This window comes from Buteo buteo, chromosome 9, assembly GCF_964188355.1.
Source record: "Buteo buteo chromosome 9, bButBut1.hap1.1, whole genome shotgun sequence".
Lineage (NCBI taxonomy): Eukaryota > Metazoa > Chordata > Aves > Accipitriformes > Accipitridae > Buteo > Buteo buteo.
The window spans coordinates 29,494,051-29,521,303 of NC_134179.1; the positions used below are offsets into that span (position 1 = coordinate 29,494,051).

The 27,253-nt window shown below is 41.1% G+C and overlaps 1 protein-coding gene across 2 annotated transcripts; it reads left to right on the forward strand.

Moving 5' to 3' along the window:
- The first annotated feature begins 864 nt into the window (after positions 1 to 864).
- TMEM242 (transmembrane protein 242) lies at positions 865 to 25,367 on the forward strand. Of its 2 annotated transcripts, none has more exons than XM_075035931.1 (4): positions 865 to 1,198; positions 3,405 to 3,505; positions 8,774 to 8,911; positions 24,137 to 25,367. In XM_075035931.1, the coding sequence occupies exons 1-4, from the start codon at positions 1,069 to 1,071 to the stop codon at positions 24,233 to 24,235; spliced, it is 468 nt and encodes a 155-aa protein (XP_074892032.1). In that variant the 5' UTR covers positions 865 to 1,068; the 3' UTR covers positions 24,236 to 25,367. The 2 variants fall into 2 exon arrangements, with proteins under 2 accessions (XP_074892032.1, XP_074892031.1); XM_075035930.1 differs by lacking the exon at positions 865 to 1,198 and adding an exon at positions 2,730 to 2,829.
- Positions 25,368 to 27,253: the final 1,886 nt, after the last annotated feature.

Sequence of the window (27,253 nt, forward strand, 5' to 3'; positions counted from 1 at the left end):
CCCTATAATTAGACCCTTAGATACAGACTATAAATGATAATGAAAAGATACAAAGAAGGAAGCTGGAGAAGAAACACTTGTTTTGGATTTATTTACATTCTTTGCTTGCTATTCATGTACTGACTGTTATAAATAAAAACATACTTTACCTGCCTGTACTGAATCCTGTTAAGTTAGTATACCATTTGATAAAGGAACACATTCAATAGTGATTGATAATTGTACAGCAATTTATATCCATCGGCAACAGCAACTGAGAATTACCGTGGCGCAGGCGTGAAAGAAGACAGAAACGTACGGTTCTCATAGTGTTACTTTATGATTTCATTCAGACAGAATTTAGATGTATATGAAGAACTATTCACGTAACTTGGGAGAATGATTAATTTTGAACAAAGAGATGTACTCGAGAGCAACACCATTCGTCAAGATACAGCTTAGTATAAAAATCATGGGAAGACATACTTTCCCCCAGTTTCATTTAGTGAAGTCCATGACATCATCTGTCCCACAGATTTAAAACAAAAAAGCCCTTATGCGCCCGCTACAAAATACTCGATTTAAAAGCGGCTTCGACAACTTCTGCCAGTTTCCCCCCCTCGCGACGTGGGCTCTCGGGGACACCGAACGCGCCCTCCGACGACAGCCGGTCACCCAGGGGGCGGCGGGCAGCGGCACACGAAGACAAGAGCGGCTGAGGAAAAACCTCCAGTGCTCGGGGACGTCCTTTACCGGGGCACGCCCGCCCCCCGGCCTCGGGCCACCGCGGTACCGCCTGCCGCCGACCGCCCCCAGTCACCTCACGGGCGAGCGGCTGTTGCCTCAGCCCCCGGTAAGCCACTCCTCGGGTCAGCGCGCCCCAGCTCCCCTGCCCTCCTCCGGCCTCGCTGCGGGGCGGCAGCGGCCGACCAAGCCCCTCGGGGTGGCGGGCTCTCCCCGCCCGGCTGCGCGGCCGAGGCGGAGGAGGAGGAGGAGGGAGGGCGGCTGCGTGTCCCGGCCCAGCTCCGTTTCCTTCCGGGTTGCGGCCCGCCGCCGCCGCCACCTCCTCCTCCTCCCGCGCCCTGGGCCATGGGGGCGGCTGCCGGCGCGGACGCCCGGGAAGGGGTAGCGCCTCCGCTGGACCCCGGGCGCAGTCTGCCCCTGCCCCGGGGGGCCGGGAGCCCTGCGGCGTCCCAGGACAAGCTCTTCTTAATCAAAGGTGCAGAAAGCCTTCCTCCCCTCCCTTGCCTGCACGGGTCAGGGACGAGCAGCGCCGGCTGCGGGAGCCCCGTGGCTGCCGCCGGGACGGCGGAGGCGGCGGCCGGCGCCCGGGAGGAAGGCGTTTCCGTGCCCCCCCCTTGCCGTAGCCCGAGGTCTTGCCCCGCTCTCCCGGCCCCGGGGAGGAGCCGAGGCGTTTGGGGATGGCCTCGGCCGAGGCTTCCGGAGGCAGCGAGGAAGCCCTTACAACGCCGCCCGCCTTTTCCCTCCCCTTCAGCGGCGGCGGCGGGGCCTGCCGCCCCATAGCCACCCGCCGCCGGTACGGGGACGGGAAACGGGGCTACAAGGCACGGCGCGGGCCGCCCCGGCGCTGCTGGGCGGGATGCGGGGGGCCCGAGGGCGGCAGCCACCGAGGGCAGGAGGGGAGCCGCCTCCGTCCCTCGCCCCGGGCAGAGGCGGGAGGACCGCGGCGGGGGCTTGCGGGAGCTCGGCCCTGTGGGGCTGCGAGCGGCGGCGGGCGGCGGTCCGCGCCCAGCCCTGTCCGGAGGGGATAGGAGCCGTGGGGAAAGAGGCGGCTCGTACGGGTTGGAGGGCGCGCCGCGGATTCCTTAAAGCGAAGTTTCCGTAGCAGAAGCAGCAGCTCTCCCGCGCTGAATCCCAGCCGGGGGGGCGGAGGCGAGGGGCGAGCCCGGCCTCGCAGCAGAGCCAACCGTCTGCGCCGTCACCGGCGCCTGCGGGCGGAGCGGCGGCTGCCGGAGCTCGCTGAGCGGCCGCCGGAGCTCGCTAAGCGGCCGCTCGCTGTGGGTGCCCGGGCTGCCCGCGCCCCCTGGCGGAGCGGAGGCCGGAGCTCCTCGCGGTGACCGGCCCAGGCCGCCCAGTCCCGGCGCGGCGGCGGCGGCCGGCGGGGGAAGGCGGGCGGACCGCGGGCAGGTGGATGTGCCCCTTGGCAGGCACCGGGCGGTAACGTCTCTGTGAGCGCCCTGACGGAGGGGCACCGTTCCCTGCCGCCGCACGCTTTGCTTACCCCTTGCAACGCGTCCCTGCCCCTCCGGAGGAGGCCGTGCATCGAGATCGTCCTCTTTGAGGAGAAGTTAATTTAAGACCGGTCGTTATATCTGAAGTCGGGGCAATGTCGGTTAGTAGGCCTTGAAACGTAAAGTGCGGTGGGCGTGCGAAGCGCGGACAGTGTGTGAGGTCTTCCTGCTCCCAGGCGCAAGAGGTGCTTCACGGATTTCGTTGACGCGAGTACAGCAAGCTCCAGATTTTGTTGATGCGAGTACAGCAAGCTCTTTCATCACAATCGTAGGATAGTTAATTTTTAAGAAGTGAGACCCAACATAAAAGCGCTTTGCTTCTTACTTCCTATTCAGGCCAGTTTTTTAATTACCTAACTGGTATTAGGAAAGGGAAAACAGGCTGTGGGTATCAATAGTTGCAAAGGAAGAACTTGTAACCCCCTGAAATGTTTTATTTTTAATATGAATCAGATGGTTTTGTACAGTGCACTCAGTCTTTGTAACAAGCCTTTTTCTTAAAAGTGGGCACATATGGCTACATGTGCCTTTGATGCAAGAACTAGAAGGGATCAAGGAACCCCAGGTGACTTTGGAAACACTCTGAAAGAACTGAGAGGTGAGGAATGCTTTCTATCTTGGGAAAGCTTCCTGCTAGTGTCATTTTCTTTTTTTAAACAGAGCATTAGAACATAAAAGAAGAAAGCTGAAGAGCAAGTGTTGCTTATGGAACGGTCTTCAGAGGTACTGGTGGATTTTCAGGTGGCTATTTGAAACAACAATTGATGCAAGAAAAATAATTGCATCTTCCTTTTGGGGAAGGGTGAGGTGTAGCCATAGAACAAGACGATTTTAGTAGCCTGGCTCTGAAATGAGAGAGAAATTTTGAAGTACTGTGAAGAGGCATCCTGGGGTTTGAATGATTTTTGTGTGTGTGTTTGTAGGTTGAAAATACATACACTTGCCATTAATTTAAAAAATGCTCTATTTTAAAATATTCTTTCTTGCTTTCTTGCCATATTGAGTTAATGTAAATAATGTAGACAACTGTGCCTTTCTCTTCTGCATGTGCTGACAGATCTTAATTTTTGAGGTTTTATTTTCAAAACATTTGGTTTTGTGGTTTGGTTTTTTTTTTTTCCTCCCCTTAAGAAACAAAATCTTAATTTTTATTTCTTAAACTTTTCTTGACAGGTGGAATTTTTCTAGGTACTGTTGCTACAGCAGGAATGATAGCAGGTTTTGGCACCACACTTGCCATGACAAAAAAGAAGAACCCAGACTGGTTCAGTAAGGTTTGTTCCTTTTAAACTCTTTTCCAGTTGTGATACGCAGGAAATAAGGATGCATCAAATGCTTTTTAGAAATGTTGATATATGTGGAGTTTGGCTGTACGAAGTTGATGGCAAGAGTACTAGACTTAGCTGAAGTCAAGAGAGGTAGGATTAATTTAAAAATCAGTTCAGAGTTGGCACTGCTAAATACTTTAGTACTCGAGATTAGTTAAAATACATAAAGCTTACACTGTTTGCTGGAATCATACTACTGCTATATAATGGAATATAACTGATGGTCTGGTTTGATTCTGTGATGTGAACACACTTCAGTCATGACCCTGTATCACCTCAGTGATCCAGCTCACCATGCAGTCCCACAGTGCTATAGTGAATTGGGAAGTGAGGTAACTGCAGTAGGGATGGGAACGAGGAGGTAGAAAGCCTGTAAGCTGTGGAATATGTAAGTGGAATAATTTAGTCAAAATTTTAAGCTCTCCACTCGCTTCCCACCGTGTAAAGGGACTGATGACAGTGAGTAGTGGCTTGGTACTATGGGATCTGATGGCCAAAAATAATCTGATCTCGTGCAATTACTAACAGGATCCACCTGAGCGTTCTGTAGAAGAAAACTGCAAAGCAAAGCTAGCAATTATACTAATCTGAAATACAGCATATTTAATTGAAGAATGCTTTTTTCCTCACTAATGCTTTGTTACTGCCGAAAATGTAAAAAACAGGCCCTTAAAATTGATCAGTCTTGTCTCCACCAAGGCCTTAAAATACAACATATTTTACAGATGTTTTTAGGGAGCTGAGAACCAATCAGTTGTGCTTATTTTTAAAATGTTAATTCAATAACAATGCATATAAAGAGAAAAAAAATACTTTCATTGCAGTTTCTATCAGAGCCTTTGTATCTGATCACTCCCAGTCTCCTTTTGTGGTCAAAGAGCGTGAGTTCCTTCCTTTGCCATCCTGTTTTCCTCTGCTGTGGCATAACGCATCCATTGCCTTTTCAGCAACAATAAACATGGGTTTCTTTTCTGAAATAGACAAAATAGAAAACTCCATGAGAAGTTATTTCACAAGCTATAGAACTATATTACAATAGGGAAGTTTTCTCTTTCTTTTTTTTAACATAATTTTTTTTTTAAACTTCCTTTTTCTTGAGCATTGCATTTTCTCCAGCTCACATGTATTTTTGGCTGTCTGAGCTGTCCTGTTATCAGTGTGAAATTTATCAAGAGTGACATTACATTGACATCTGAGAATATATATGCTGGAAATGGCACCAAGTGATACATACCATTTCGATTTTTGCTGAAAACCTGTATCTGCTACTATCCATGCAAATGAGTTATACCAGTTTGCTAGCAAAAATCTGTGATTCCTGGGCCTCTCAACTTAAATACTGATAAGTGTAGAAAGATGCTTTTTTTGTCAAGGTACTTGTAGGTGAGCAATTTCAAAAGGGAAGGCTAAACTTTGAAAATGACTTAACTGTCTATAGAGGCTCTCTGAGGTACCAACGAGGTAAACAGTTTTGCAGTAGCATTCTTACTTAAATTTATAGTTTCTGCAAGTCATTTTTAATAACACATCATGTATAATAACAAAAACGCAACTATGAATAACTACAGATGATTGCATCCTTCTTGGATGTTCAATGCCTAAATGTTATTTTTATCCATGTTAAGGTTTGGCCATAGTTTTACAGGTACTTTAAGCAAAATCAGCCAGCATTGCTGTTGAAAGAAGTAATCCTACAAGCCCTTAGTTTCTGGCAATTCATTCCTGTGCTTGTAAAGGCACCAACACTTGTGCTGCTGGGTTGGTGAGATGATACTGGTTAATTCTGTTTGGTTTTTTTTATTTCTTGCATTAGTTTTAGTCCAAGTCAGTCTTCTGATCCCCTTCACTGCATGACTGCAGTGACTGTGCTGGCACAAGCTTGGGGGAAAGTCCAAAGGAATGAGAATTGATGATCAATGTTGGGAAGAAATGCGAGACCTAATCTTCTGGCATCTTTGCTGGCTTGTGCCAGTTTTTGTGTCAATGAAGTGACAGCATGCAAGTTGGGTAGAAACAGGAAGCAAACAGAATACAGCCTGGGACAGATTTAAATACTTTTATGGGAGAAAAAAATAGCAATTTAGAGGGGAAGCTGTGGCATCACAGCATCATGGCTTCATGACTGCATTCAGGCTTTCAGGAAGCAACAGTGTGAGACCCTACTCTTGTAGAGTAGCATCAGTGTTACTGGGAAGAGATAAAGCTGAAATTGCACCTACTGTACCTCCTCCGTGATAGCAAAGTAAAGTGGATGTAAGCATTTGTAGGACCCGCACACAAATTGACTTGAAACTGAGATTACATAATCCTGTTTAGTAATGAACCACTGGAGAGACCTTCAGTTAAGAAATTATTGGGGGTGGTGGTGGTGTTAAAATTAAATGTTCAGATGTAGCAGCCTCCTTGTGATAAGTGTTCAGTTTTACCAGCATTTAGCCAGGTGTTTTATTTTACAGTGGGTTAGATCATACAGAACAGTGAACATGCTGAATACAATCAACCAAAACAGTTGAACACGCCATTTATTTTAGGCACTGCTTCCTTTCAGACATACTGTTATCCACAAGGGGATAGTTACAGGATTCAGGCCTGTGTCTGAAAAAAACAATGTAATTTCTCCTTCTCCCACTTCCTGCTTATATCCTCCAGAAAAAAAAAAAAAAGCAGCATCATCATATATTTTGGTAACCAAATCAGGTAATTCTGCCCTATATTTTCCTGGCCTGGTTTTTAGAAAGACTCAAGTATTGTTTAATAGCTTTTTTTTTTTTTTTTTTTTTAATTAAAGAGTTCCTTTTTAAAAAAAAAATACAGGAGCAGTAATGAAGAGATGACAATCTGGGCATAGAATAACAGGCTTGTGAATAAAACTCAGTTCTCTTAAAAATGTTCTTTTGTTGGTGACATCTTTTTCTCCCATGCTACTGCTTTTAAATTTTTAGCATTTCATTAATCAGCTTTCTTGATGCTCTGAACAGCATACCTGATAATCATATAACAAACTGTTCACAGCAATCCTTATCTGTGTACTTAACACCCCAAGGAATCAGCCTCTGACTGAATGCTGTTTGACTGCTGTCAGTAAAACCAAATCAATTGTTACCATTTACCCTTTTTTTCTGGAGCAATCAAGCATTTAAATACCATTCAGGTGGTGGTTGGTTTTTTTTGCCAGCAATTTTCACAGATAATGACTCCTATTTAAAGATTCTGAGTAGAGGATATTTTTGTCCATTCATTTCCCATCTTCCGAATGGGAGAGATTTTTCTGCCTGTTGTTGTATATGGTTAGACTATGGAAGCAGGAAAAATGTCAGAAATAATCATCAGCATTTTAAATCTACTCATAGCAGTCTCTACTGAAAGAGTTAGGAAAGTTCATTAGCTGTGGTAAGTTAAAAATAGGACCTGGTATAACAGTGCGACTAGAGATCTCTGTTGTTTGTGTCTCTGTGCATGTATATGTATGCTTACAGAGCATTGTTTTGTTAACAGCTTCCACTTTGGGATGTCCAAATCAGAATAAATAAGGATCAAGATACATTTTGCTTATGTCTTTTGCAAGTGTGTGTTTGTCCTTGGGTAACTGTGCCTACAGCTAAATCCTAAGGAAGAGTGTTAATGCTGAGGACTGTCTGAGGATCATTTTAACATTTCAATAAATAGAAAGCCAAGAGGAAAAAAAAACTACTGGTGCTATTTCATTGACCAAATACCACAGTGATAGGCACTACATATTTTTAATTATATCAAAGAAAGAGAACCATTTTAAAAAAATAAATAAAAAATTAAATTCTTTTTAAAGCAAGAATACAAAAGATTTTTTTCCCACTTTTTGTGATGATAGAAAAGTGCAGCTCTTTGGCATATTTTGGAGGAAAATTTTTTGGATCATTCTGCAAGTTAATTTCACTTTTCAGTATTTTAGACTAGAAATGACATAGTTCTTTATTGAATGTATTTGTGTGCCTGCACTCTCATTTATGTTTACCTCTAAGCAATAATTGTGTTTTTTTCCCAGAGATACCCAGTAAGTACGTAGGACTGTTTAGTTGTGTAAGGACTGTAGGTGCCAGTCTTTAGCAGTTACCATCTGAAATCTATGTTTTTATGTGAAGAATTGAACAGTAATCCTTTGGGGGGAAAAAAGCCAAGCCCTCTTGCTGACATTTACCACTATGAGCAAGAGGATTATGTCTGTCCTACTGCTGTTTTGAGCTACACAGATTGAAGCTGTCCTGTACGAAATAAGTACAGTAAGATGGGTGTTGTGAGATGAGAATGGCTGGCTAACGGTGAACGTGCAGTGCAAATTGATTGATGTCAGCCAGTGTGTAGCTTATGCCCTTGGTAGCTGCAATGTGCATTTATGTGCTGTGGCAGAGAAGGTTTCATCTTGCTTGGGACCCCATCATGGCTGAGGGTCTATTCTTCTTGGCCTGAGGTGGCTTTTCCAAGTGAGAGTGTTTGTTTTCGGGACACATCTCATGGCATGTTTTTACACAGCAGTATCTTAACAAGTGGTTAAAACCACCTACTCTCATTTCTGACAATAGACTGCAGAGCATTTTCTATGTTGCCACTTGGTGAACTCTGCAGGAGGATGGGTTCAGCGTTGTTGTTCACTCTTTACAAAATTCTCCTAAATAGTTTCCAGAGCTCCTTCAGAGTTGCAGTCCCTTGAAATCAGTCTCTCAGTCACTGTTATACCCTCTCTGTGTCAAGCTGAAAGCTAATCAGATTCCTCCAGTTTCCTCATTTGCTGTTTCAGGAGCACCTCTAGGCCAATGGCTGCTCCCCATCTGTACTCCCCAAGAAGAAGTACCAAAATCGATGACATACAGTAATTATGTTCTGATGTCACTCGCATAAGGGCTTGTGACTGGTTTTGATTCAGTTTTGTATTTTGACTGGTGGGATAACTGAGTGTTGGATTCTCGTGCCCACGTAACAGTTGACTTCAGCATTTCTGGGTAATAACAACCATCCCCAGGTGGTACTAGCAACCGTGAAAGCCACTTCTGGTGGGAAGGCAGCTCATCCATCCCCTTGCTTGGATCTTTGGGTCTGCTGGCAGCCATAACAGTTTCTGTGGCCACACTAGTACAGCTGGCAAGTCAGGAAAAATTCTAGATCACTAAGTTAACCTTTTTAGTTCATATTTTTTTCCAGTTATTCTTCACTTTGTCTTGATCACTTTATTTTTGGTTCTAGGGGATTACTGCCACAGCTGCATTACCAGAGAGCGGTTCATCACTGGCCTTACGAGCCCTAGGATGGGGCTCACTCTACGCGTGGTGCGGAGTTGGATTGCTCAGTTTTGCCATCTGGAAGGCTCTGGGTGTGCACAGTGTGAGTAGCAAGTATGATCCCCTCAAATACCATATTTTTCCTTGGGTAATGCATCTTGGGGTGATATCTCTATACTACTTCAGCCTAGGAGTTATACCTTCATTCACCACATGTAGAGTGAATAACCAGAGTGTGTACACACAGGGAAGGCATTCTTATATCTGCAAAAAATGGGATGTTGTGGGAGGAACAATTTTGTCCTGCTTATGTTTATTTACACAGCTGTTTCAGATTCTTCACAAAAGAGCCAGTGTTCTAATTTAGAGACTAAAATAGTAGCTTCAAACTTTCTATATACTTTGCTTATTGAATTGAAGGCTACCCCCTGAATCCTATCTTTAGAGCAATCTGTTTATTTGTCCAAGTTCCATTTTTTGCATCAGGACACTGGGGACGTAAAAACTGGGAGAAAACTAGCTTGCTTTCGAGTGTGTTTCTGGAAGGGGCAAGAGGGCAGAAGATGGAGTTTGATGTACAGTAGAATGGTGGTCCATGACATACCATGTCAAGGCAAAGAAACTTGGGAAGCATCTGTATGTCCCAAGAGGCTAAGGCTATCTTCAGTAAATTGCTTATGTTCCAGTGTTTCACAGTGTTGAGCGTGAACACTAAAGTTCGTGTAAACATTTTTGTTTGCCCCTAGTAATGAGCCATGACTTAAGAGTCTCCTGCAGCTATAAGTTTGGCAGAACTGTCTGCATCCTGTTTAGGACTAGGAATGAATAGACTTCCTTTACCTTCCATGTCAAATTATTTATATATTCAGCAAAGGATCTCCCAAAACTAAAAAGGAGAAGATACTACTTCATCCCAGTACTGTTCTCATTAATATCTCTATTCAAATTCTCACTTCTTGTCTACTCTGCTGATGTATCCTGTAGGTCATGATTTGGGTCCCAACATGCAGCACTACACAATGCCTTGTTCCTTGGTTTCCAATGCTGATTCTCAGTAGGAGCCAGTAAAGGAAGGCAATATACCAAAAAAGCATAGCAGGACATAGGAGGCAGGTACAACACATTTTGTTTAAACTCAAGTCCTCCTTGTGAGGCTGTGGTGGCATGGCAGAAGGGGGAGGAAGAGTGGGACTACCAGTTTATACTCTCTGCATGCTGAGCTACAACAGTCTGCTCAGTTTACTGTCAGTTATATCATCAGCCAAAAGGATTCATTTCACACTATGCTGCTGATTCTTATTTTCGTTCCGTCAGAGTACTTCTGATCCTGCCAAAGGACAGCAGAATCTGACCCTAGTCTGCAATTTACGTTAACTGTTTCTAGGTAAGCTTAATTTTTACCTCCTTGAGAAGTACCGGCCTAGACCCACAGTTGACTGGTTTCCCTGTGAGGCTGCTTTCCTTGAGACTGCCTGACAGGCAACATCCACATAAGCTTGAGATGGCTGAGCCCCAGGATATGTTAGAGTCTGGTGGGGCTCCTGGCTACCTGGCAGCGGTGGCTCTTGTGTCAGAAGCATACACCACATTGCAGGGCATTTTAGAGACTTGTTGAGCATTCCTAGTCAGAAAGCTGCACCTTATTATATTCTGTGTTGTGTTAGTGTTGAAAGGAGGTGGGCAAACTGTATTTTAAGAGGCTCTTGCAAATACCTGTTGGTATTGGTTTCTGTTGTGGAGTGCTTACGTTGCGCTGTAGTGCATAGTGAGAACTGCAGACACTGAAGGAAGCAGATTTCTGTCAAGAGACTGTCTGCACGTGATTTTGAGCAGCTCTGTCTCTCCTCACCACTGCCATATTTATTGCATTCACTCTAGACTTTTAAATTCCCACTGCAGAAAGGAAACTTGTACAATAGTGCTACTCATTACTGCAGAATCAAAAATTAGCAATTTGTAAATTTCCTGTCACATGTTTCTTTTTCCTGTTTTAATATATATCTATTAAAATCAAATATATATATGTTTAAATAGGAGGTACAAAAGCAGAAGTATGTTAAAAGTGAAATATTCTGACCAAAGAGAAGTAGTTCATTAGCATTAAAAATATATTTCTAGAGTAAGTCATCTTTGTTTTTTGATTGTTGTTGACACTTATTTGTGGGAAACTATTTACTGAAATTATCACTGAGTGAAATAAAGTTTCTTTCCACATAAACTGTTCAGACCGTGGAAGACACCGTAGATTTTACACTAAGCTCAACATTTTCAAATGAACATTTTAATTTAATTAAAATAAACATTTTAAAAAGAGGCTCTTACAGATTTACCTGAATAAAAATGTCTTGAGTCTTCGAGGTGGTTGAGTGCTGCTGGTTCAGTTGCTCTGTAGTACATGCAGGTTCCCAATACTTGTGGAGGTTCGAGATACAATTTCAAACCTAGCATCAGATACCAAGATTGGAAAGCTGTGAACTTAAGGCAGACTTTAGCCTGTGAAAGTGCTATACTGTATGTGACCTGAGGGAAGACTTGACTCATATTGATGCCAGGAATCTGTGTGAACTTAGTACAGAAAGCTTTGGCAACTGGACAAAGAAAAGAAGAGGTTCTGCCCAGCCTCTAAGCCTTACTGACTTTAACAGTAACCGGCTGCCTTTGGGACCTGCTAATTAGTGATCTGGCCCTGCTGGGCAGCAGCTTCATTTGTTTAAGAGCCACTGGTAATATTGATAACATTACTGACAGCTAATACAGTCACTTGATATTAAATTGCTTCTCTTGATATTAAATTGTTAAGGGTAATAAAATTCTGATTGTAGGCACTGCACATGTTTCATTTAGCAAACAAGAAAGCTGCTTCTGTCACGTGTAGGAGTACATTAACTCCAGTGCTTTCTGAAATCCATTGCCAGCTCTGCCCCTGTGACTGTCTTGGTGGGATCTTGGTGAATAAAGGACTGACCTTCACTCGCAGAGTTGGGAGGGGAGTTCTGAGTCAAGTATGACTGAGTTGCTAAATGTTGTTTAATGCCTCGTGCCATCTCCAGGAGTCAAGTACAAGAAGCCACAGCGGAAAATCAGACGTGATGGGTTGGCAGGAATCACACCGAAAGGAGTAAGAGAGCTAGGAGATCTCAAATCGTAGCTGGCTTGGCCAGGAAGGCTGTTGAGCAGTTCCACTCCTGACTGGCCAGGCCGAGGAGACGACTGAAATTCACGCTCACCAGAGCTTGGGCTGGCTTTACAGGAGGAGGAGAGCAAAGCTCGTCGGTGAATTCGAAGAAGCGCGGCGACGGATGTGCTCAGTGCTCTTTGTGCTTTGACCTCTGCTCGCGTTAGCCACGCGGGGGTTTGAAGCGATGGACTACTTGGTCAGTGTGACCGAGTTGTCCTAATCCTTACGTCGGTGTTCCCTGCCCTAAACCCGTTGCGATCGCAGTTGTATCTGCAGGAAGAGGTGGTGAGCATCTTCCGCACACCTGGAAGGGTAGAACTAAACCAGCAAGGTGCTGCTCCGATTTCGGGGCGGGGCGGGGGGGGGGGGGGGGGGTGGAGGTCTGTGCTGTTATCCTATGCCGCCGCGCGCCGGTGCGTTATTTCCCGCGGGGCGGGGCCGGGCCGGGCAGACGCTGCTCCGCCGCAGCGACACCTGCTGGCGCCGGCGGGAACTAAAAGCCCGTTTTGTTTTTCGCGCCGGCGGAGTGAGCGGGTTTCATCGTTTTATAACGACCCGGGTTTTTAAACAAGGGATGCAGTAGTGGCAAATGGTGTTGCCGTCAGTTAGAGCCCAGAGAAGGGGTTTCACTTGGTATCGTTGCCAAAATGATATGATTTTTAATGTTCAGGGATGTTTCTGACGAGCATAAATTATCGACGGGACAGTGAGCGAGTGATAAAAATAAGTATTACTCTAAGCTTTGTGGCTGTTTAAATTAGCTTGTCATCACTTAGAAAGTCAGAGATGAAACGACAAAAGCAAACTGACACGATACTTCCTTGCTGAGTTAGAATTGCTGTAATTAATCTGTGTCTGTCCATCATTCTGAAGCAGCATCGCGATTGCTCAGCAGTTTGTGTCATGGAAGGAAACTGAAGCCATGGTTCAGGATGCCTTGTCCTTACACCTTCTGAGACAGCCTGTGTTTGCCATAGAAGCAAGTCATTGCTGAGATATGTTCCAGACACTGAGATGATGCACCAGCTTTGGTGATACTAGATTTTTATTTAATCTTTGTGGTTTATTAGTTCTTAAAACAGTGCTGTGACAATGCCTACTTCCAGCTCTTAAATGGCCTTATTGTTAAAGGTGGTTCCCTGTAGCTTTACAGTCTGCTGCTTTTTATGCCAGTGTGAAAACCCAGGGGTGATAGTAAGTAACTGATCTTTATATCTTGGTAAGGGAAGTAAAAGACTGTACACTGTCTCAGGTTGGGTTGTTAATATCCCCTGACTGCAGTTACCACTGCAGTAACTGTTGTAATCTGAGGACAGGCTGGTAAGTAATAAACCCTACTAAATTCCAGTCAACTCTTATTCCTAAATGGAGGAGTGATGGATCATTGAGGACTTGGTTCGCTAATGGTTTAAGCTCTGTTTTTCAATAATGTAAAAGAGAAATCTTCATTTTCAGAACCTAGGAGATGGTGGTTATGTAGTTTTATATTGTACCAGAAAAATAACCAGCTGTCAGTAATCGTCAGGCTTTTTTAACTTGCTTCCTGTAGTCTCTTAGGAAAATACTTGAAGTCAGTCTACCTTTGATTGCCTCTAGTCATAGAAGCTCTGTCTATATTAGCAAGTATCATCAACAAGCAGCATTGGGACAGTGAAGCAAATGGAGACTGAGGACCTGGTATCTACAACCATTCCAGGGGATTTTTAAAATTTGGACTGACTCTGGCCTAGCCCCATGGCTTGAATGCCTGTTTGCAGTTGGATTATGTGAGGTGCACTCCTAGAATGCTTCTTCATTTTTGTGTCACTCTAAAGAAACCCAGTTCATGTGTTTTGAGGCTGTTCAGCAGTACACAAACTCAGGCCCAGTAATCACGGACAACTGGAAGACTTGCTTCCAAAGTCGATAACTGATCTGAACTCAGGGCTCAGCCAGACACACCCACAGCCTTCCTCTCTGATGCACTTTACAAAATAGAAGGACATGTGCTTAATAATTGACATCTGGCTTGGAACCAAATGGCACCACCTTTTTAAACAAGTATATTTGCTATTTAACAACTTCCACATCATGGCATTATCTTTCATGGCATTATTTACAGGGTTTTGAGCTTGCAACCTCAGAACCCTGTAGCTGCCCACTCCTGGTGCAGTGGACTGACTCTTCTCTGATGCAAAACACAGAGGTATTGAAATTAATTTTGTACAAAAGAATGGGTTTGGCCAATTTATCATTTACATTTTTTTAAAGTTGAATAGTAGTTGAAACATCTTATTTCAACATTCTCCATATGAAATGCACAGTGAAGTTTTAAATTTTCTATTGAAGAATAAATGGTGTTTCACTCAGTAAAAATTTTTACTAAGTAAAAAATTCAAAATTATCTTAAAACTATTGTTGTTACAGTTGTCCTAAACAAGTATTTTCATGGAAGTTTGCAAAAATTAAACCTTTCTTATTTTATTTACCTATTCTGCAAGTGTTATGATCCATCAAACTTTTTTGTTGCTCTGAAAAATGTTTCAGAATTTTCTAGAAGTTACAGTTGAGTTGTAAACCCTTGTTTTCAATAAGCAGGTTATTATTTTTAATTAAACTTGCAGCTATAGAATACTTGACAGGTATTAAAACACACCTAGGAATGCCTGATGTTCTTTTTTTTTTCTTCCTTTTTTTTTAAACTGTCAGCAATTATGAGCCGTCTTTTAAAAGCAGAACAATACCCTCAGCCCTTGTAGACTGAAGCATGCAACAATTAACAAACAAGATAAATTATGCTTTAAAAGCCCTTTTGCTCTTCATGCCCTCAATAAATTAGGTTTTATATCCTCAGAAATAAAAGCATTCTTTCTCCCATAGGAAAAGGGCCAGGATGATTCATATGTAGGTTTGTGAGGTTCTGATTGTTGCTTCCACATCTGCTCCATAGAAAGCTGGAAAAATAGTGAGAAGAATTGCCTAGCAATTTGTGACTAATACAGTTATAAAATATTAGTTTATCACTTTTATGGTGACTCCTAATGAAATATCCTGTTTTTCATTGATCTTAACCTTTAAGATATTAACAGTCTAAAACGATTGCACAGCTGTAAAGAGACATCTAAAACAATTAAAAGCAATATAGGGAATATATGCTCGCCATGGTTCTGTTGGTAAGGACATTTCCTAGGTGGGTTGCTTTTCTCTAGGGCAAATCTAACCTCTAAATCACCATTTCAGGCATAAAAGTAATAACATCCCACTGCTTATTTTGAGAGGTATTTGATAGAATTTTGTGAGACTATAGTCATAGGTACAGTGTAAATACAAAGAAGTATTGGCTTTAAGGATGGATTAATTTACAAAATAAAATGAGAACATGGAGTCATAGTCTTCAAAAAATACTGGGTTTGGCATCTGTAAATAGTACTAAGACCTATAGATCTCTACCAAGTACAGGCATATTGCAGTGGCTGAATTTTTATGCTATTCCATAAAGGAACAAATGTTGCCATAAAAGCATTACATCTCTTAGAATCATTCTAGAGTAATTCTTAGATTTTTTGTTGTTATTATTTTTAATTACAGTTGTATTTAATCTTCACCTAAGTATTACTCGTGAAGTTTCTATTCCTTATCATGCTTGTGTTTGACTGCATAATAAAAACATATCTTTTCCTTGCTATTTCATGATCATATAATTCAATATAAATCATATCTGCCCATTTTTTAAACATTCTTTCATTTCCTCAATACTTATTTAAATTCAAGCTCATAGAAAGAAGATGAAGTACTAGTACAAGTTAACACTTCCTCTTCCTGTTTATAAAAGGTTTCTCTGTGCTGCTTACATTGCCTAATTAGTTTGGTGTGGAGAAGACTTGCCTCCACAGGTATGTACTGCTTTCATTTTATCCGAGAAGTAAAGAAAAGAAAAAGTCACCTATGAACTTCACTGTATACTTGGGAAGGCAGAATGCTTATTCAAGGAATAAGATCATAGTTTACCTACTGGAAAGCTGCTACATCTGCTTTATGAATAGGGACAGCTGTAAGTAACTATTTCAAGAATATGGGAAGACTGTAACTGTAGCTGTCTTTAGGAATTATTCTCTGTGTCGTGGGAAAGACTTGTAGCTGTTAGCTGCCACCAGCCTCTTAAGCAGCTAGAAAGAATAAAACCGCATTCAACCTGTGGTCTGAAATTGCCTCTTGTCCTGGTTTCAGCTGGGATAGAGTTAACTGTCTTCCTAGTAGCTGGTACAGTGCTATGTTTTGAGTTCAGTATGCAAAGAATGTTGATAACACTGATGTTTTCAGTTGTTGCTCAGTAGTGTTTAGTCTGAAGTCAAAGATTTTTCAGCTTCTCATGCCCAGCCAGCGAGAAAGCTGGAGGGGCACAAGAAGTTGGCACAGGACACAGCCAGGGCACCTGACCCAAACTGGCCAACGGTGTATTCCATACCATGGGACGTCCCATCCAGTTTAGGAACTGGGGAGTGGGGGCGGGGAATCGCCGCTCGGGGACTGGCTGGGTGTCGGTCGGCGGGTGGTGAGCAATTGCCCTGCGTCTCATTTGTACATTCCAATCCTTTCATTATTGCTGTTGTCATTTTATTAGTGTTATCATTATCATTATTAGTTTCTTCTTTTCTGTTCTATTAAACCGTTCTTATCTCAAGCTACGAGTTTTACTTCTCTTCCCGATTTTCTCCCCCATCCCACTGGCTGGGGGGGAGTGAGTGAGCGGCTGCTTGGTGCTTAGTTGCTGGCTGGGGTTAAACCACGACACCTCTGTGGAGCAGTTCCACGTCACTGTATGTGCATGAGTGGGTTGATCCGCTTCTCGGCTGTATGTAACTGAACTATACGTGTACAACTAAAATCTGAATAAAAGCATATCTGATAGATGTGAATTACTCATGCTACGTCTTGGTCCCGTGGGATCTTCCTGTGCTTCATTAAGTGTGGTGGTATGGCCATGCTTGTGTTACCGTTTTCTGGTCCAAGACCCTGGCTGCTCTGCTTGCCTAGAGGCATCCAGCCATCCCTGCCTGGCTCTGGGTGTCACACTGGCTCTGGCAGGTTTCCTGCATGGAATTCAGCCCCGGTCATGGCATCGAGGCTTATGTGTCACTGAAGAGTTTTGGTTTTGTGCTGGCTCTTTTCCCAGCCATGAATCTCACTTGTGGATGATATGTATCATGAATTCCTGGACATATGGAGGAAAAAAATTACTCAGGTTGCCCTTTTCAGGAGCTGCCTATTTGCAGACAATTCATGTTTTTAATTTAATTCAGAAATCCAAATTACAGCACAGAAGAGCTTACAGAGTTGGGACACTCATCCTGAGATTTTGCATCCATTAACCAACTTGCTTTATACATTTAGATATTTAACCTATTTTAAATTTTAAATTACTTCAATATTAATTTTTCAAATTGCCCAGGGTGACTAAGGAGCAATGACTAATACACCATAATAGACTAATCATGTGGATGTCCTTTCCAGGCACCCAGATTTGAAAGTGAGATTCTGCAGAAATAAATGTCATGTTCCTCAGTGATTTCAAAAGTGTTTCACTCCATTTTTCCGCATGGCATGAAAGCATTTTGCAACAAGATGGTATAATCGAAACTTTGTACCATTACTTTTATCTTGAAGCCTGATGCAGCATCACTGAAATCAATGAGAACAGGCTTGAGAATGAGACACTGACTTCATCTACTTTGAGATATCATATACTACAAAAACTTAAGTCTGTTATATTGTATTTCAGAAAGATCAGCATGGAAATGTATAAAATTTTAAAGCATACTCCTGTATCTGTGAACCTAAGGAAGTTACCTTTTTTTTTTTTTCATATTGTGGTTTACAAAATTACTGTCTTGGTGTATATAATTAATAGCTGTCTTTCCCATTGATCATAATTAGCTAATCACTTCCTTTTTTTTAATTCAAAATAATCTAACCTTAAACCAGAACAGTTTTGTTTTCTTTAGGCTTTTCTACTGGAATGGCATCTACTTCCTTTTATGATAGATGTATAGAAAGATACTTTCAGGCTACCAGTTAACAATCCCACTTTTGGGAGCTAAGTGACATTCGCACAGAAATTAAACCAGACAAAGTGGGGCTAGTAAAACACGTTTGTGATGCAGACCACCTATCTTCCCATTTGTGAAATGCATCCGTGTATGAATGAGTAACATGGCTGCTGCATACTTGGAGAAGTAACATGAGGAAGGTATTTCACATGTTTTCTGTCTTCATGTGACCCAGGCATTGGAAAAGAGATGGCCTGATGCTTGTGACTTGACAGCTCTCAGTAGTTCACCAGTAATTTGAGACAGAATATGTAGTAGCTGTGGGAGGCTACTACATATGTGTAATGGTTTGGGAAGTGTGAGAGCTTCGTTCTAAGCAATGACGATCCTCTCCCCCTCTCCCTATAAAGTTCACTTAGGTTATTTTCTTGTTATTTTTCTTCTAAAAAGCACAGGACATGTTTTACCCAATTACACAGTATTTACAGGGATAAGTTTCTGGAAAAACATGTCTATGTGTGTGTTTAATTTTAGGCATGGTAAATGACCCTCTGATTTCAAAGAGAGTACTCAACACTGCGTAAGGTTAAGCATGGGACAGGGGGTTAATATGAGCTCTTGACTTCTCTAGGTGGTGTAAGAAAATTCTGCTGCTGCTTTTCTCTATGCAAGCCTGAAACACTGGAATCAGCAAACAGGTTGTGAACAGTGTACTATGACAGTACAGTGTAAGGTAGTTAAATATTAGGATGTATACTACCAGAATTGACCCTCTGAGGGCCATTTTCATAGACACGTAGTTCTGAATAATCCAAACATTCATAATGGCTTTGCCAATGAAGTGTAAGTTCTAAGAATATGAACCAGGACTATATTTTCCATGCTTATTTTAGAGGTCAGGGTGCAAACTGGCAGAGGGTGACCCACAGTGAGTGCCCCATTTTACACTAAGAATTGAAGAATCGCCTTCAGCCAGCAGGCTGTCTGCTCTGCTTTTTGAGCACTGTAGGGGCTCAGTTCTTGCTGTTTTCGACAAATAGCTTGCTATTTCTCTATGCGGACCTTGGTAATGGTTTGCTCACAGGGGTGACAGCAGTCATTTTAAGATTTGGGAAAAGGTGGCAAGAACAATCCTCTCTGATGCTTTTAAGTCCAGGGCAGCCCATCTCATCTTCATCCCTCGTGAAATGGAAGGTGGCTGAGGAGAACACAGGGCATGTACATACTGTATTCTGCTGCCAGTCGATATTCTGGTTCAGGGCATCTAACCTCATTTCACTTGGAAGCTAATGTAAGCAGTTCTTACTGGTATGAGTACTAAAATAGGAAACTAATAATTCCTAGAATCTAGGTTGGCCTATTATGGATGTCAGACATTAAAGAGAACATTTCTGCGTAAAACTTTCATTCTAGGATTCAAATAGACTCTTTTAGCCTCTCTTCCATTCATTTTAGTATGAACGGCCAAGTAAGTGCTCTCAGTAATAGTGCTAGCCCAATTTTTGCGTGACATTCTGTCAATGATGTACATTAAAAAGAGATTATTAAATGGAAGATGCTTTTAGGTCCCCATATTTTTGCCACCTGAGGCAGGATCATTAGGTTAAGATAAGAAAATAACAGTGATCTGTAGCTATTACAGATTATTTAATGCAGTAAGGTAGATGATACCCTTTTAGAAAGAAGCCTGACAGTCAGAGGTGGAACAGTTACTGTAATTTATTTGGCAAGAAAAAACAGCGTCAAGCATTGCAATATCTGTGAAAAAAAATAAAATTCACTTGAGTGAAATTCACTTCATAGTTGCCTCCAGGAATGGAGCATGCTGGAATGTTAAATCAAGAAATGTGTTACAAGTCACTTGTGTACTGCTAGGTTCAGAAGCAGCAGCTGAGAGAGTGGCCTGTGATACTGATGGCAGCAGAAAGAGGTAAAATACAATCAGCTTTTAGTGCTCGGTTTACTGCAGCATTAATTGAAGACATTATCACAGTTGAACCGAGTACCCCAGTGTCAGTGTGGCTGACAATAATAAAGAGGCAGCCATTTCAGTGAATTATTTCAAAACATTCCAGTACTTAGCATATAGCACATTAGTTTTCAAAATTAAATTAATGCCTTTTGATTTGGGACCACTGGCATGTGTATTGTGGAATCTGGAGGAAATACAGGAGAAGATTTCCAGGAACGGAGAGGGGAGAAGAGACCTCCTGACTGGTATGCCTACTAAAAAGGAAAGGCAAGGCAAGACACAGATTCCTAATTGTAGCATTTCCCTCATCAAGAAATGTGCTTGTCCCCTGAGAGGTAAAGCAGGTAAAGACAAGGTCCCAATCTTTGCACCTCAAGTGTGCCATATTAATAGAACATAAAGCTAGATTTATCATCTTCACAAGAAGCTTAGCACACTGCAGGAGGTGACTGGACACCGGTAAGCCCAATTTGTTGAAGGACAGCTAATTTACATGTTTAGTGAACAAATTTTACCTTCACTACAAGGATCATCTGAAGTTCCAATGGGCCTGGTATGATACTGTCAACCAAATGCAAGCAAGAACAACCCCAAGGCCAGTCTGAGTTACTTTGGAGGTCAAATTTAGTCCTAAATATATTAAATAGGGTTTGGCCAGTCAAGGTCCAGGATATTGAGCTGATAGTCTCTGACTGAAAGAAATCATGGCCTAAAATTTGATACTAGAGCCGTTCATAAGCAGGCAGACATTGTCACTGGGAGAGAAGGGATAGGAACTTTGGGATGCAGTTTCCATGGTTATTTATGTGTGTATACACTGGTTCCATTACATCAGAGAACAGTTATTTTTCAAAGTCTTCTCCATGCTTGTAGGCCGTGTGGCAAGTGAGCTTTAGAGGAGCTCAGAATGCAGGGAGGACAGTGGCGAGCATTTGGAAGTACATTCACGATAGGAACATAGTACAAATGTGGAAATGGAGGAAGAAACTCAGAAGCTGGTGTTATTGGTGGAACAGAAGAGAAAGGGGAGATATCTTAGAAGTCCAGATCAAAGCCCTGATGAAATACCGTACTGCACTTTCTTGCTGGGAGGAGAGGGAGATGAGGAAAATAGAAGTCTGCGACTCGTACTAATTACATTGCTTAACGTATTGTTAGTGAGAACTCAAAAACTCTTGTGGAGAGAAATAATAGGGTGTGGTATCTTTTAAATTGTATGGAAATGAAAACTTCTAGTAAGAGTTGGTGGCTGTGACTTTTGTACTGTGAAGAAATTGGCCCCATTTAGACATACAGTGAAGTGAAGACCTTGTGTATTAGTGAGGCCCATGCCAGTCACTGTAGGTAATTTTCTTAAATAGCTGACAACTTAAAGCATAACATTGAGAATGCACAGTGGTGGTCAGCTTGGCATTATGATTTATTAAAATAGCTCACTGTCCAGGAATCACAAAGGAAGAAAGTTTGTGGAAAAATATAAAACATGGTCAAAGTTGTGAACTGCAATGAAAAACTATTTTTGTGCAGAGGGGGCTTGTGGAAAAGGGCATAGATGCTGGCAAGAGAGGAAGTGGTAAATGAGATATTGAGTCTGGCATCACTTAAAAGAGGTTTTACAAATAAGCATCAAAATCTGAGAAGACAACGCTGAAGAAATTTCTCAGGGAGTCTTAAAAGCAAAAGAAAGATGTTGAATATTTCAGGTTTGGTCCACGTGTTAAGGAAAAATTGCTTTTCCAGGAAATGAGTTGCTATTACCTGCAGAACATAAATTAGCATTCTGAGGAGAGAAAAATCTGAATGTTCTTAAATCTGCAGCTGCTAGCAGTGTTTTAGTGCTTTCTAAATAAATACCTTTTTTTCTTTCAGAACAGAACTATAGTGTTTTATTTCCCAGACAAGATTGGTTTTTGTATTCGAGGGTTAGGGTTTGGCATGTTAGTAATTATAAGGTAGCTGTTACAGTGAGGAAGCACTATAGTTTTCTGAATGGCTCCCCCACCCATTGTCCTCTTTTTGGAGGTTTATTATATAATTGCTTTTAGTTTTCCTTTGGTTTTGTGTGTCTTCAGTGGAGTAACAGAAGTGTCCTGTAGGGCTTCTGAGTGTGTCATTTAAATTTGCCACTAAAAGAAATTGACAAGTCTGAGTTTAGAAACAGCCAAAAAATCTACATTGCACCAGACCATTAGCTGGTATAAAATTTCCAATTATGCCAACTGAGCTAGAGTAGTTTACATCAGGTTAGGATCTGACCATTCCTGTGTTACCAAACACCCAGATAATACTTAGACTGAGGTGAAAGAGTAGAAGAGTTGGTTCACTCTTTAGGAAGTAAAAAATGTTAAATAAATTGAATTCTTTCTGCACATCAGAGACATGGGATAACTTAATTACAGAGGACTGAAAAAAACAGCTAAGCCAAAGCTCCTAAAGCATTTCCTACTGTAAATACTTACATTTAATTGTCAGCAATTGTTTAATGTAATTTGGGCTGTTCTCTGCATCAGCTCTGATAGTGGTGTTTGTTATTCTTGAAAATATTAGCTGTCTATGAGAGCTTTTAATTTTTAAATAAGAAACAAAAATATTAGTTTAGGAACAATTGTGGGTGATTGTCAAGATTTTTAAAAACCAAGAACACATAATTAATCAAAACAGCTATCTGATCAGAATAAAATATAAAGCAGACAGTGAATTAGTTTTTACATAAGCACACAATCCAGATAAAACAAAAAGGATAATTTGGCTCTGAATTTTCCTCCTACTTTATATAACATGTATTTTTATTTGATTAGCAGTACCCAGGCATTTTTACACAAAAGCTTGAGTTCTAAAATGCTTTCATCCATCATAGTTTGTTATTGTCTTAGTAAAGGATTGGTAATTTCTTTGTAAATTGTTTCATTCTTTGTATCAGCTCTAACTTGAATAATTGCATTCCAGCAACATCTCTCTAAAGTCAGAATTATTAATACGTAGAAGGACTTGAACAGAAAATGGCCCAAAGGTATTTGTAAAAAAAACGATGACCCATAGCACACAAAATACAGAGATATTAAAGAAGATGCCTGTGTGTCTGTTCAGAATATCTAGATTTCCTGGACCCTCTCCATGGGACATACTTCCTGAGACAGCATTTGGTCTTCAAGAGGTCATTGCATCCAGTACTTGAATACCACATCCTGTCTTCTCTGCATGAATGTCATAGATTCTGTAGAGCTTCCTAAAAATGCCAGTCCAAAACTTCCCCTGTACATCCTGCTGTTTGTGTAACAGGATTTTCACTGATCTGATTTTTTCTATGCCTATGCTTTAAAAATATATTACATGTAAAAAGTATGTAAAAATTTTGGAAGAAAGAAACCCGCTAAATCTAAGTATTATCTTCAAACAGAAGTGATTTTTAAAGAAATTAAATTTTAGTTTTGGACTGCCACGTCTATTGAATCAGACATTGGTGATAAAATGGTTATCATAAATATAGATTTGGCAATTGGTATTAATGTATTGATATACAGAATATAAAACTAGCAAACTTCCTCTTTCACGGCATTTTAATTTAAAAACAGTGAAAGAAAAGTTTAGTCCTATATATGGTGTATTTATACTAACGTTTAAATTTGAACAAGACTTTGTTTTGTCACCTGTATCCATACTGTGGGATAAACCCAAACTGTCGGAGCTGACCAGTATTTTTTTTTTTAACCTTGTTTTAAAATCCTTGAACAGACCTATTGGGCCTTTAATCCATTACAAGTGTAGAAAAAGGCACTGCAGTCAAAATACGGGCCCATTCTATGGAGGTAATTTTCCTCTAAACAAAAACATTTAAAATGGGTGTGTGCATATATAGTAGTTCATATAACAGTAGTGAATCATTCAGGCAAGTGTTCCAAATTAGGCACCCCAGTGTGGTGCTTTAGAAGGGGGGATTGTTGTGGGTCCTTCCATAATTTTTTTCGCTTTGTTAATTAAACCAACAGAGTTTAATCAGAGGGAAGGTCTTAATTTTCTGTTATTTTTAAAGTCTTTATACCTCTTCTTTACCTCACACAGCTTACTTTTTGGAATAAGCCTGGGGTTCATGGTTCTACTTTATTTGCTCCTTACCAACAGTTAACTGATTTCATTTCTTAATCTCTTTTATAGATGAAAGAATTCCAAACTAAAATGCAATCAATGTTTCCAGCAATTCCTAAAAATAGTGAGTCCACTGTTGAATGGGAAGACCTACTTAAATCCAAGTGAAACACTCAGAGCCATTTGGAAGTGTCTTTTTCAGCAAGAACAGGAGTGGAAGTAGCAGAAGTGTCCCATCCGAAAAATAGAGAAGAAAACTCAGACTGAGCAAGTTACTGACTGAGTTCACTGAACCCGGGGATGCCAGTTAACATCTAGCAGCAAGGGAATTCAAAACAAAACAAAGCAAAACAATTTATATTGTACTTTTCAGCGTGCTTGGTATAGTTGATTTGTGAGGAAATGAACCCTCTAAGATAAGTTGGAACCAGCTTGAAAAAAGACTCTATTTTATGAAGACTTAAAGAAGAAACCAATCTTCAGTAGTAAATATAAGGACAAAACGGCAATGAACTTTTATCCCATCCTGTGTCTTAAGAGGAATTTTAGGAAATTTCTCCAGAAAACAAAGAACAGTACTTTCAGTGATATGTCCCATTAGGAATGTAACCATCAAGTCAATTGTGACAGTTCTGTTACTGAGCCTGAAGGTAAAGCATACAGTGCACTCTTCTAAAAATAAAGGAGATATTTAAATTTGCAAGAGAAAGTATCTAAACCAAAATATTTTTATATGTCTGAAGGGAAAGTTTAAAACATCCCATATGCAAGTAGTGACTTACTGGGCTCCTCTGTAGAGCATCAGAAGAGATCTCTACAAAGTGCACTGTTTTCTCAGTATTAGCTTTTTTTATTAGATCCCACAATAGTGAATCTGAGAGTTTGCATAACTGTCTCTACTATATTTGTATAGCCATTTAAGTTGTAAGTGAAAAAGGTATAAAATAGTGAGACACCCAGTCTGTCCTACATGAATATTTTCAGCTAAGGAAGTGTATGGGCAGGGCTAGTTTTTTTGTATTTCAGTAGTTCCTGTGGCTCTTCTACCAGGAGAAGCAATGTGACATTTCCCACACTGCAGTAATCTCGTGAAGTGTGGGCGTAAACTAGGACGAATAATGCCTTACTCAAACATTATATTTGCAGAACTGTAGGTCTGTAAAAATCCAGAAGTTAAAAAAAAAAAAAAAAGCTATCAGTGAACAATCCTTTGTTGAATGCTCAATTATCAGATTTTTTTATTAATTGCACACAGTCCAATTAGTCAGTTGTCAGATTTAATAAAGTCCTCTTAAAACCTGTCTTTTGTGATTAAGTCTTTATATTCCAAGGAAAGAACATAAAAAAAAGCTTAAATGTCAGATGAATAATAGAGAAGTATGGTTTTCCTATGAAACATGACAGCACTAAAACAGTATCTTTAAAGCAATTGAAGCATAATAGTTGACATCTTTTCCATAGCTTGATGCTTGTAATCCAATATTAAATAAATTGTGGTGAATACTGCCATCATACGCACATGAAAAATGGTACTATTTTCATATTTCTCTTAGTTTGTATGCATGGTGATACCTGTATTACCTATGCTTACTCGTATTAGTGCTGAGTTACCAAGCTTACAAGTAGCCATGTCATTAAAACTGGTCAAGTACTAAACTGAACTAAATAAATGCGAATCACATGATGTCCTTAAGGTTGCTTACCTTTAGTTTCTAAGGTGGGATTCAGGTCATTTGTCTTTACCTGGATTAAGTAACTCACCTGAATCAATCATTCCAAGTTCCCTGCACAGTCAATGGAGAAAGACAGGACTGATCAGAGGGTGACTTGCACACTACTGAAATGAATGGCTGTTTCTGAAATTGTACAGAGCATCTGACCTGACCTGCCTGCTGGCTGCGTCTGAAAAGAGCCGCTCTACCCTTGCTTACCTCCCATCAGCACAGTGGCTGCATGGGAACACAGTTCAGGAGAAACTGGAAGAAAAATGAGTGGTTTTCTAGCACTTCAGAGCTCTCAGAGTTAAACAAGTGCTAGTCCTGGCACAAGAGAGCTGTCCCTTCTGGTAATGGTTAGCCATTGGATCAGTGTAACTGTACTAGAAAAAAAATTCCCTTGTGACAGATAGGATGAATTAAATCTGGAGGTATCCAGTTGTATAGACATACCAGATGATGCTCTTCAAAAAATCCTAGCATAGTGAAATATACAAACAGAAATCTTTACAGTGGAATCACACTTAGAGGGCAAGTACAGAGTGATCAAGTAAATCCATGTTGAGGTATAAGGCTGAACATAAAACATCTTCCAAAGAGAGAGGAATTCATAGATCATCTTCCAAGCTTTATTCTGTGCTTTTGGCTGGAAATAGGTTTTCTCTAGATAAAGGTTTGTGTAGAAGAGTGCAAGGATAATGTAAAAGTAAATCAAGTCTCAATCCACATGAAAAATGTGGGAGATCTTGGGATTTTCTTTATTGCACTGTGCAGCTCTTTTCACTTGGTGAATGTTCTGCTGGTTTTGTGATTAATGGTTCATTTTTTCTCTTTATGAAAATATTTCGCAAAAAGTTACTGGAAACCACAACAAAACCCTGAACAAATAGAGGCAAAAAGTACCTAGTACACCAGTACACCAGCTAGATACCATAACGTATGCAGTTATTGCAACTGAGCAAACAAAATCAAGCGAAACCCAACAACAAACAATATATATATAAAAAAAAAAAGTTTCAAGACTTAAATACTGGAAATAGACACTGGCACAAGAAAAGTTGGTGAGTCCAGTGGCTCTCTAATTGCTTTCTCTTTTATTTAAAAACATTGCTTACACTCTTTCTGCATCAAGGGAGTGTAAGAATAAACCATGGAAGAGGAAGTTTATTTTCATTATCAACTTTTCCTGTGCAAAAAGTTACGCTAAAATAAGGGGATGTTTGCAACACTGCTATTCAAATTGGGTAATGTAGCACAGCTGCAGTGAGTTTCAAGTTGTTTCAAGTCACTTTTCAGCTGGCCTCAGTGTTTCATTTACACTGATTCTTCACCAAGTTTCTGGTCACATTGAGTTACAGGAATAATGGAGGCCATGTGTGTTCCTAAAACGAGCCTGTAGGCTAGTACTTCATAATACATGAGCTCCCTCCATACTTCTATGTTGCTTAGAAGCAAAAAGAGAAATAGGAAA

Excerpts from the sequence above, each read along its gene's own strand:
- TMEM242 (XM_075035931.1), top strand. The coding sequence starts at position 1,069 with ATGGGGGCGGCTGCCGGCGCGGACGCCCGGGAAGGGGTAGCGCCTCCG. Across the intron at positions 1,199-3,404 it reads CAAGCTCTTCTTAATCAAAG|GTGGAATTTTTCTAGGTACT; the intron begins GTGCAGAAAGCC and ends TTTTCTTGACAG. Across the intron at positions 3,506-8,773 it reads ACCCAGACTGGTTCAGTAAG|GGGATTACTGCCACAGCTGC; the intron begins GTTTGTTCCTTT and ends TTTTGGTTCTAG.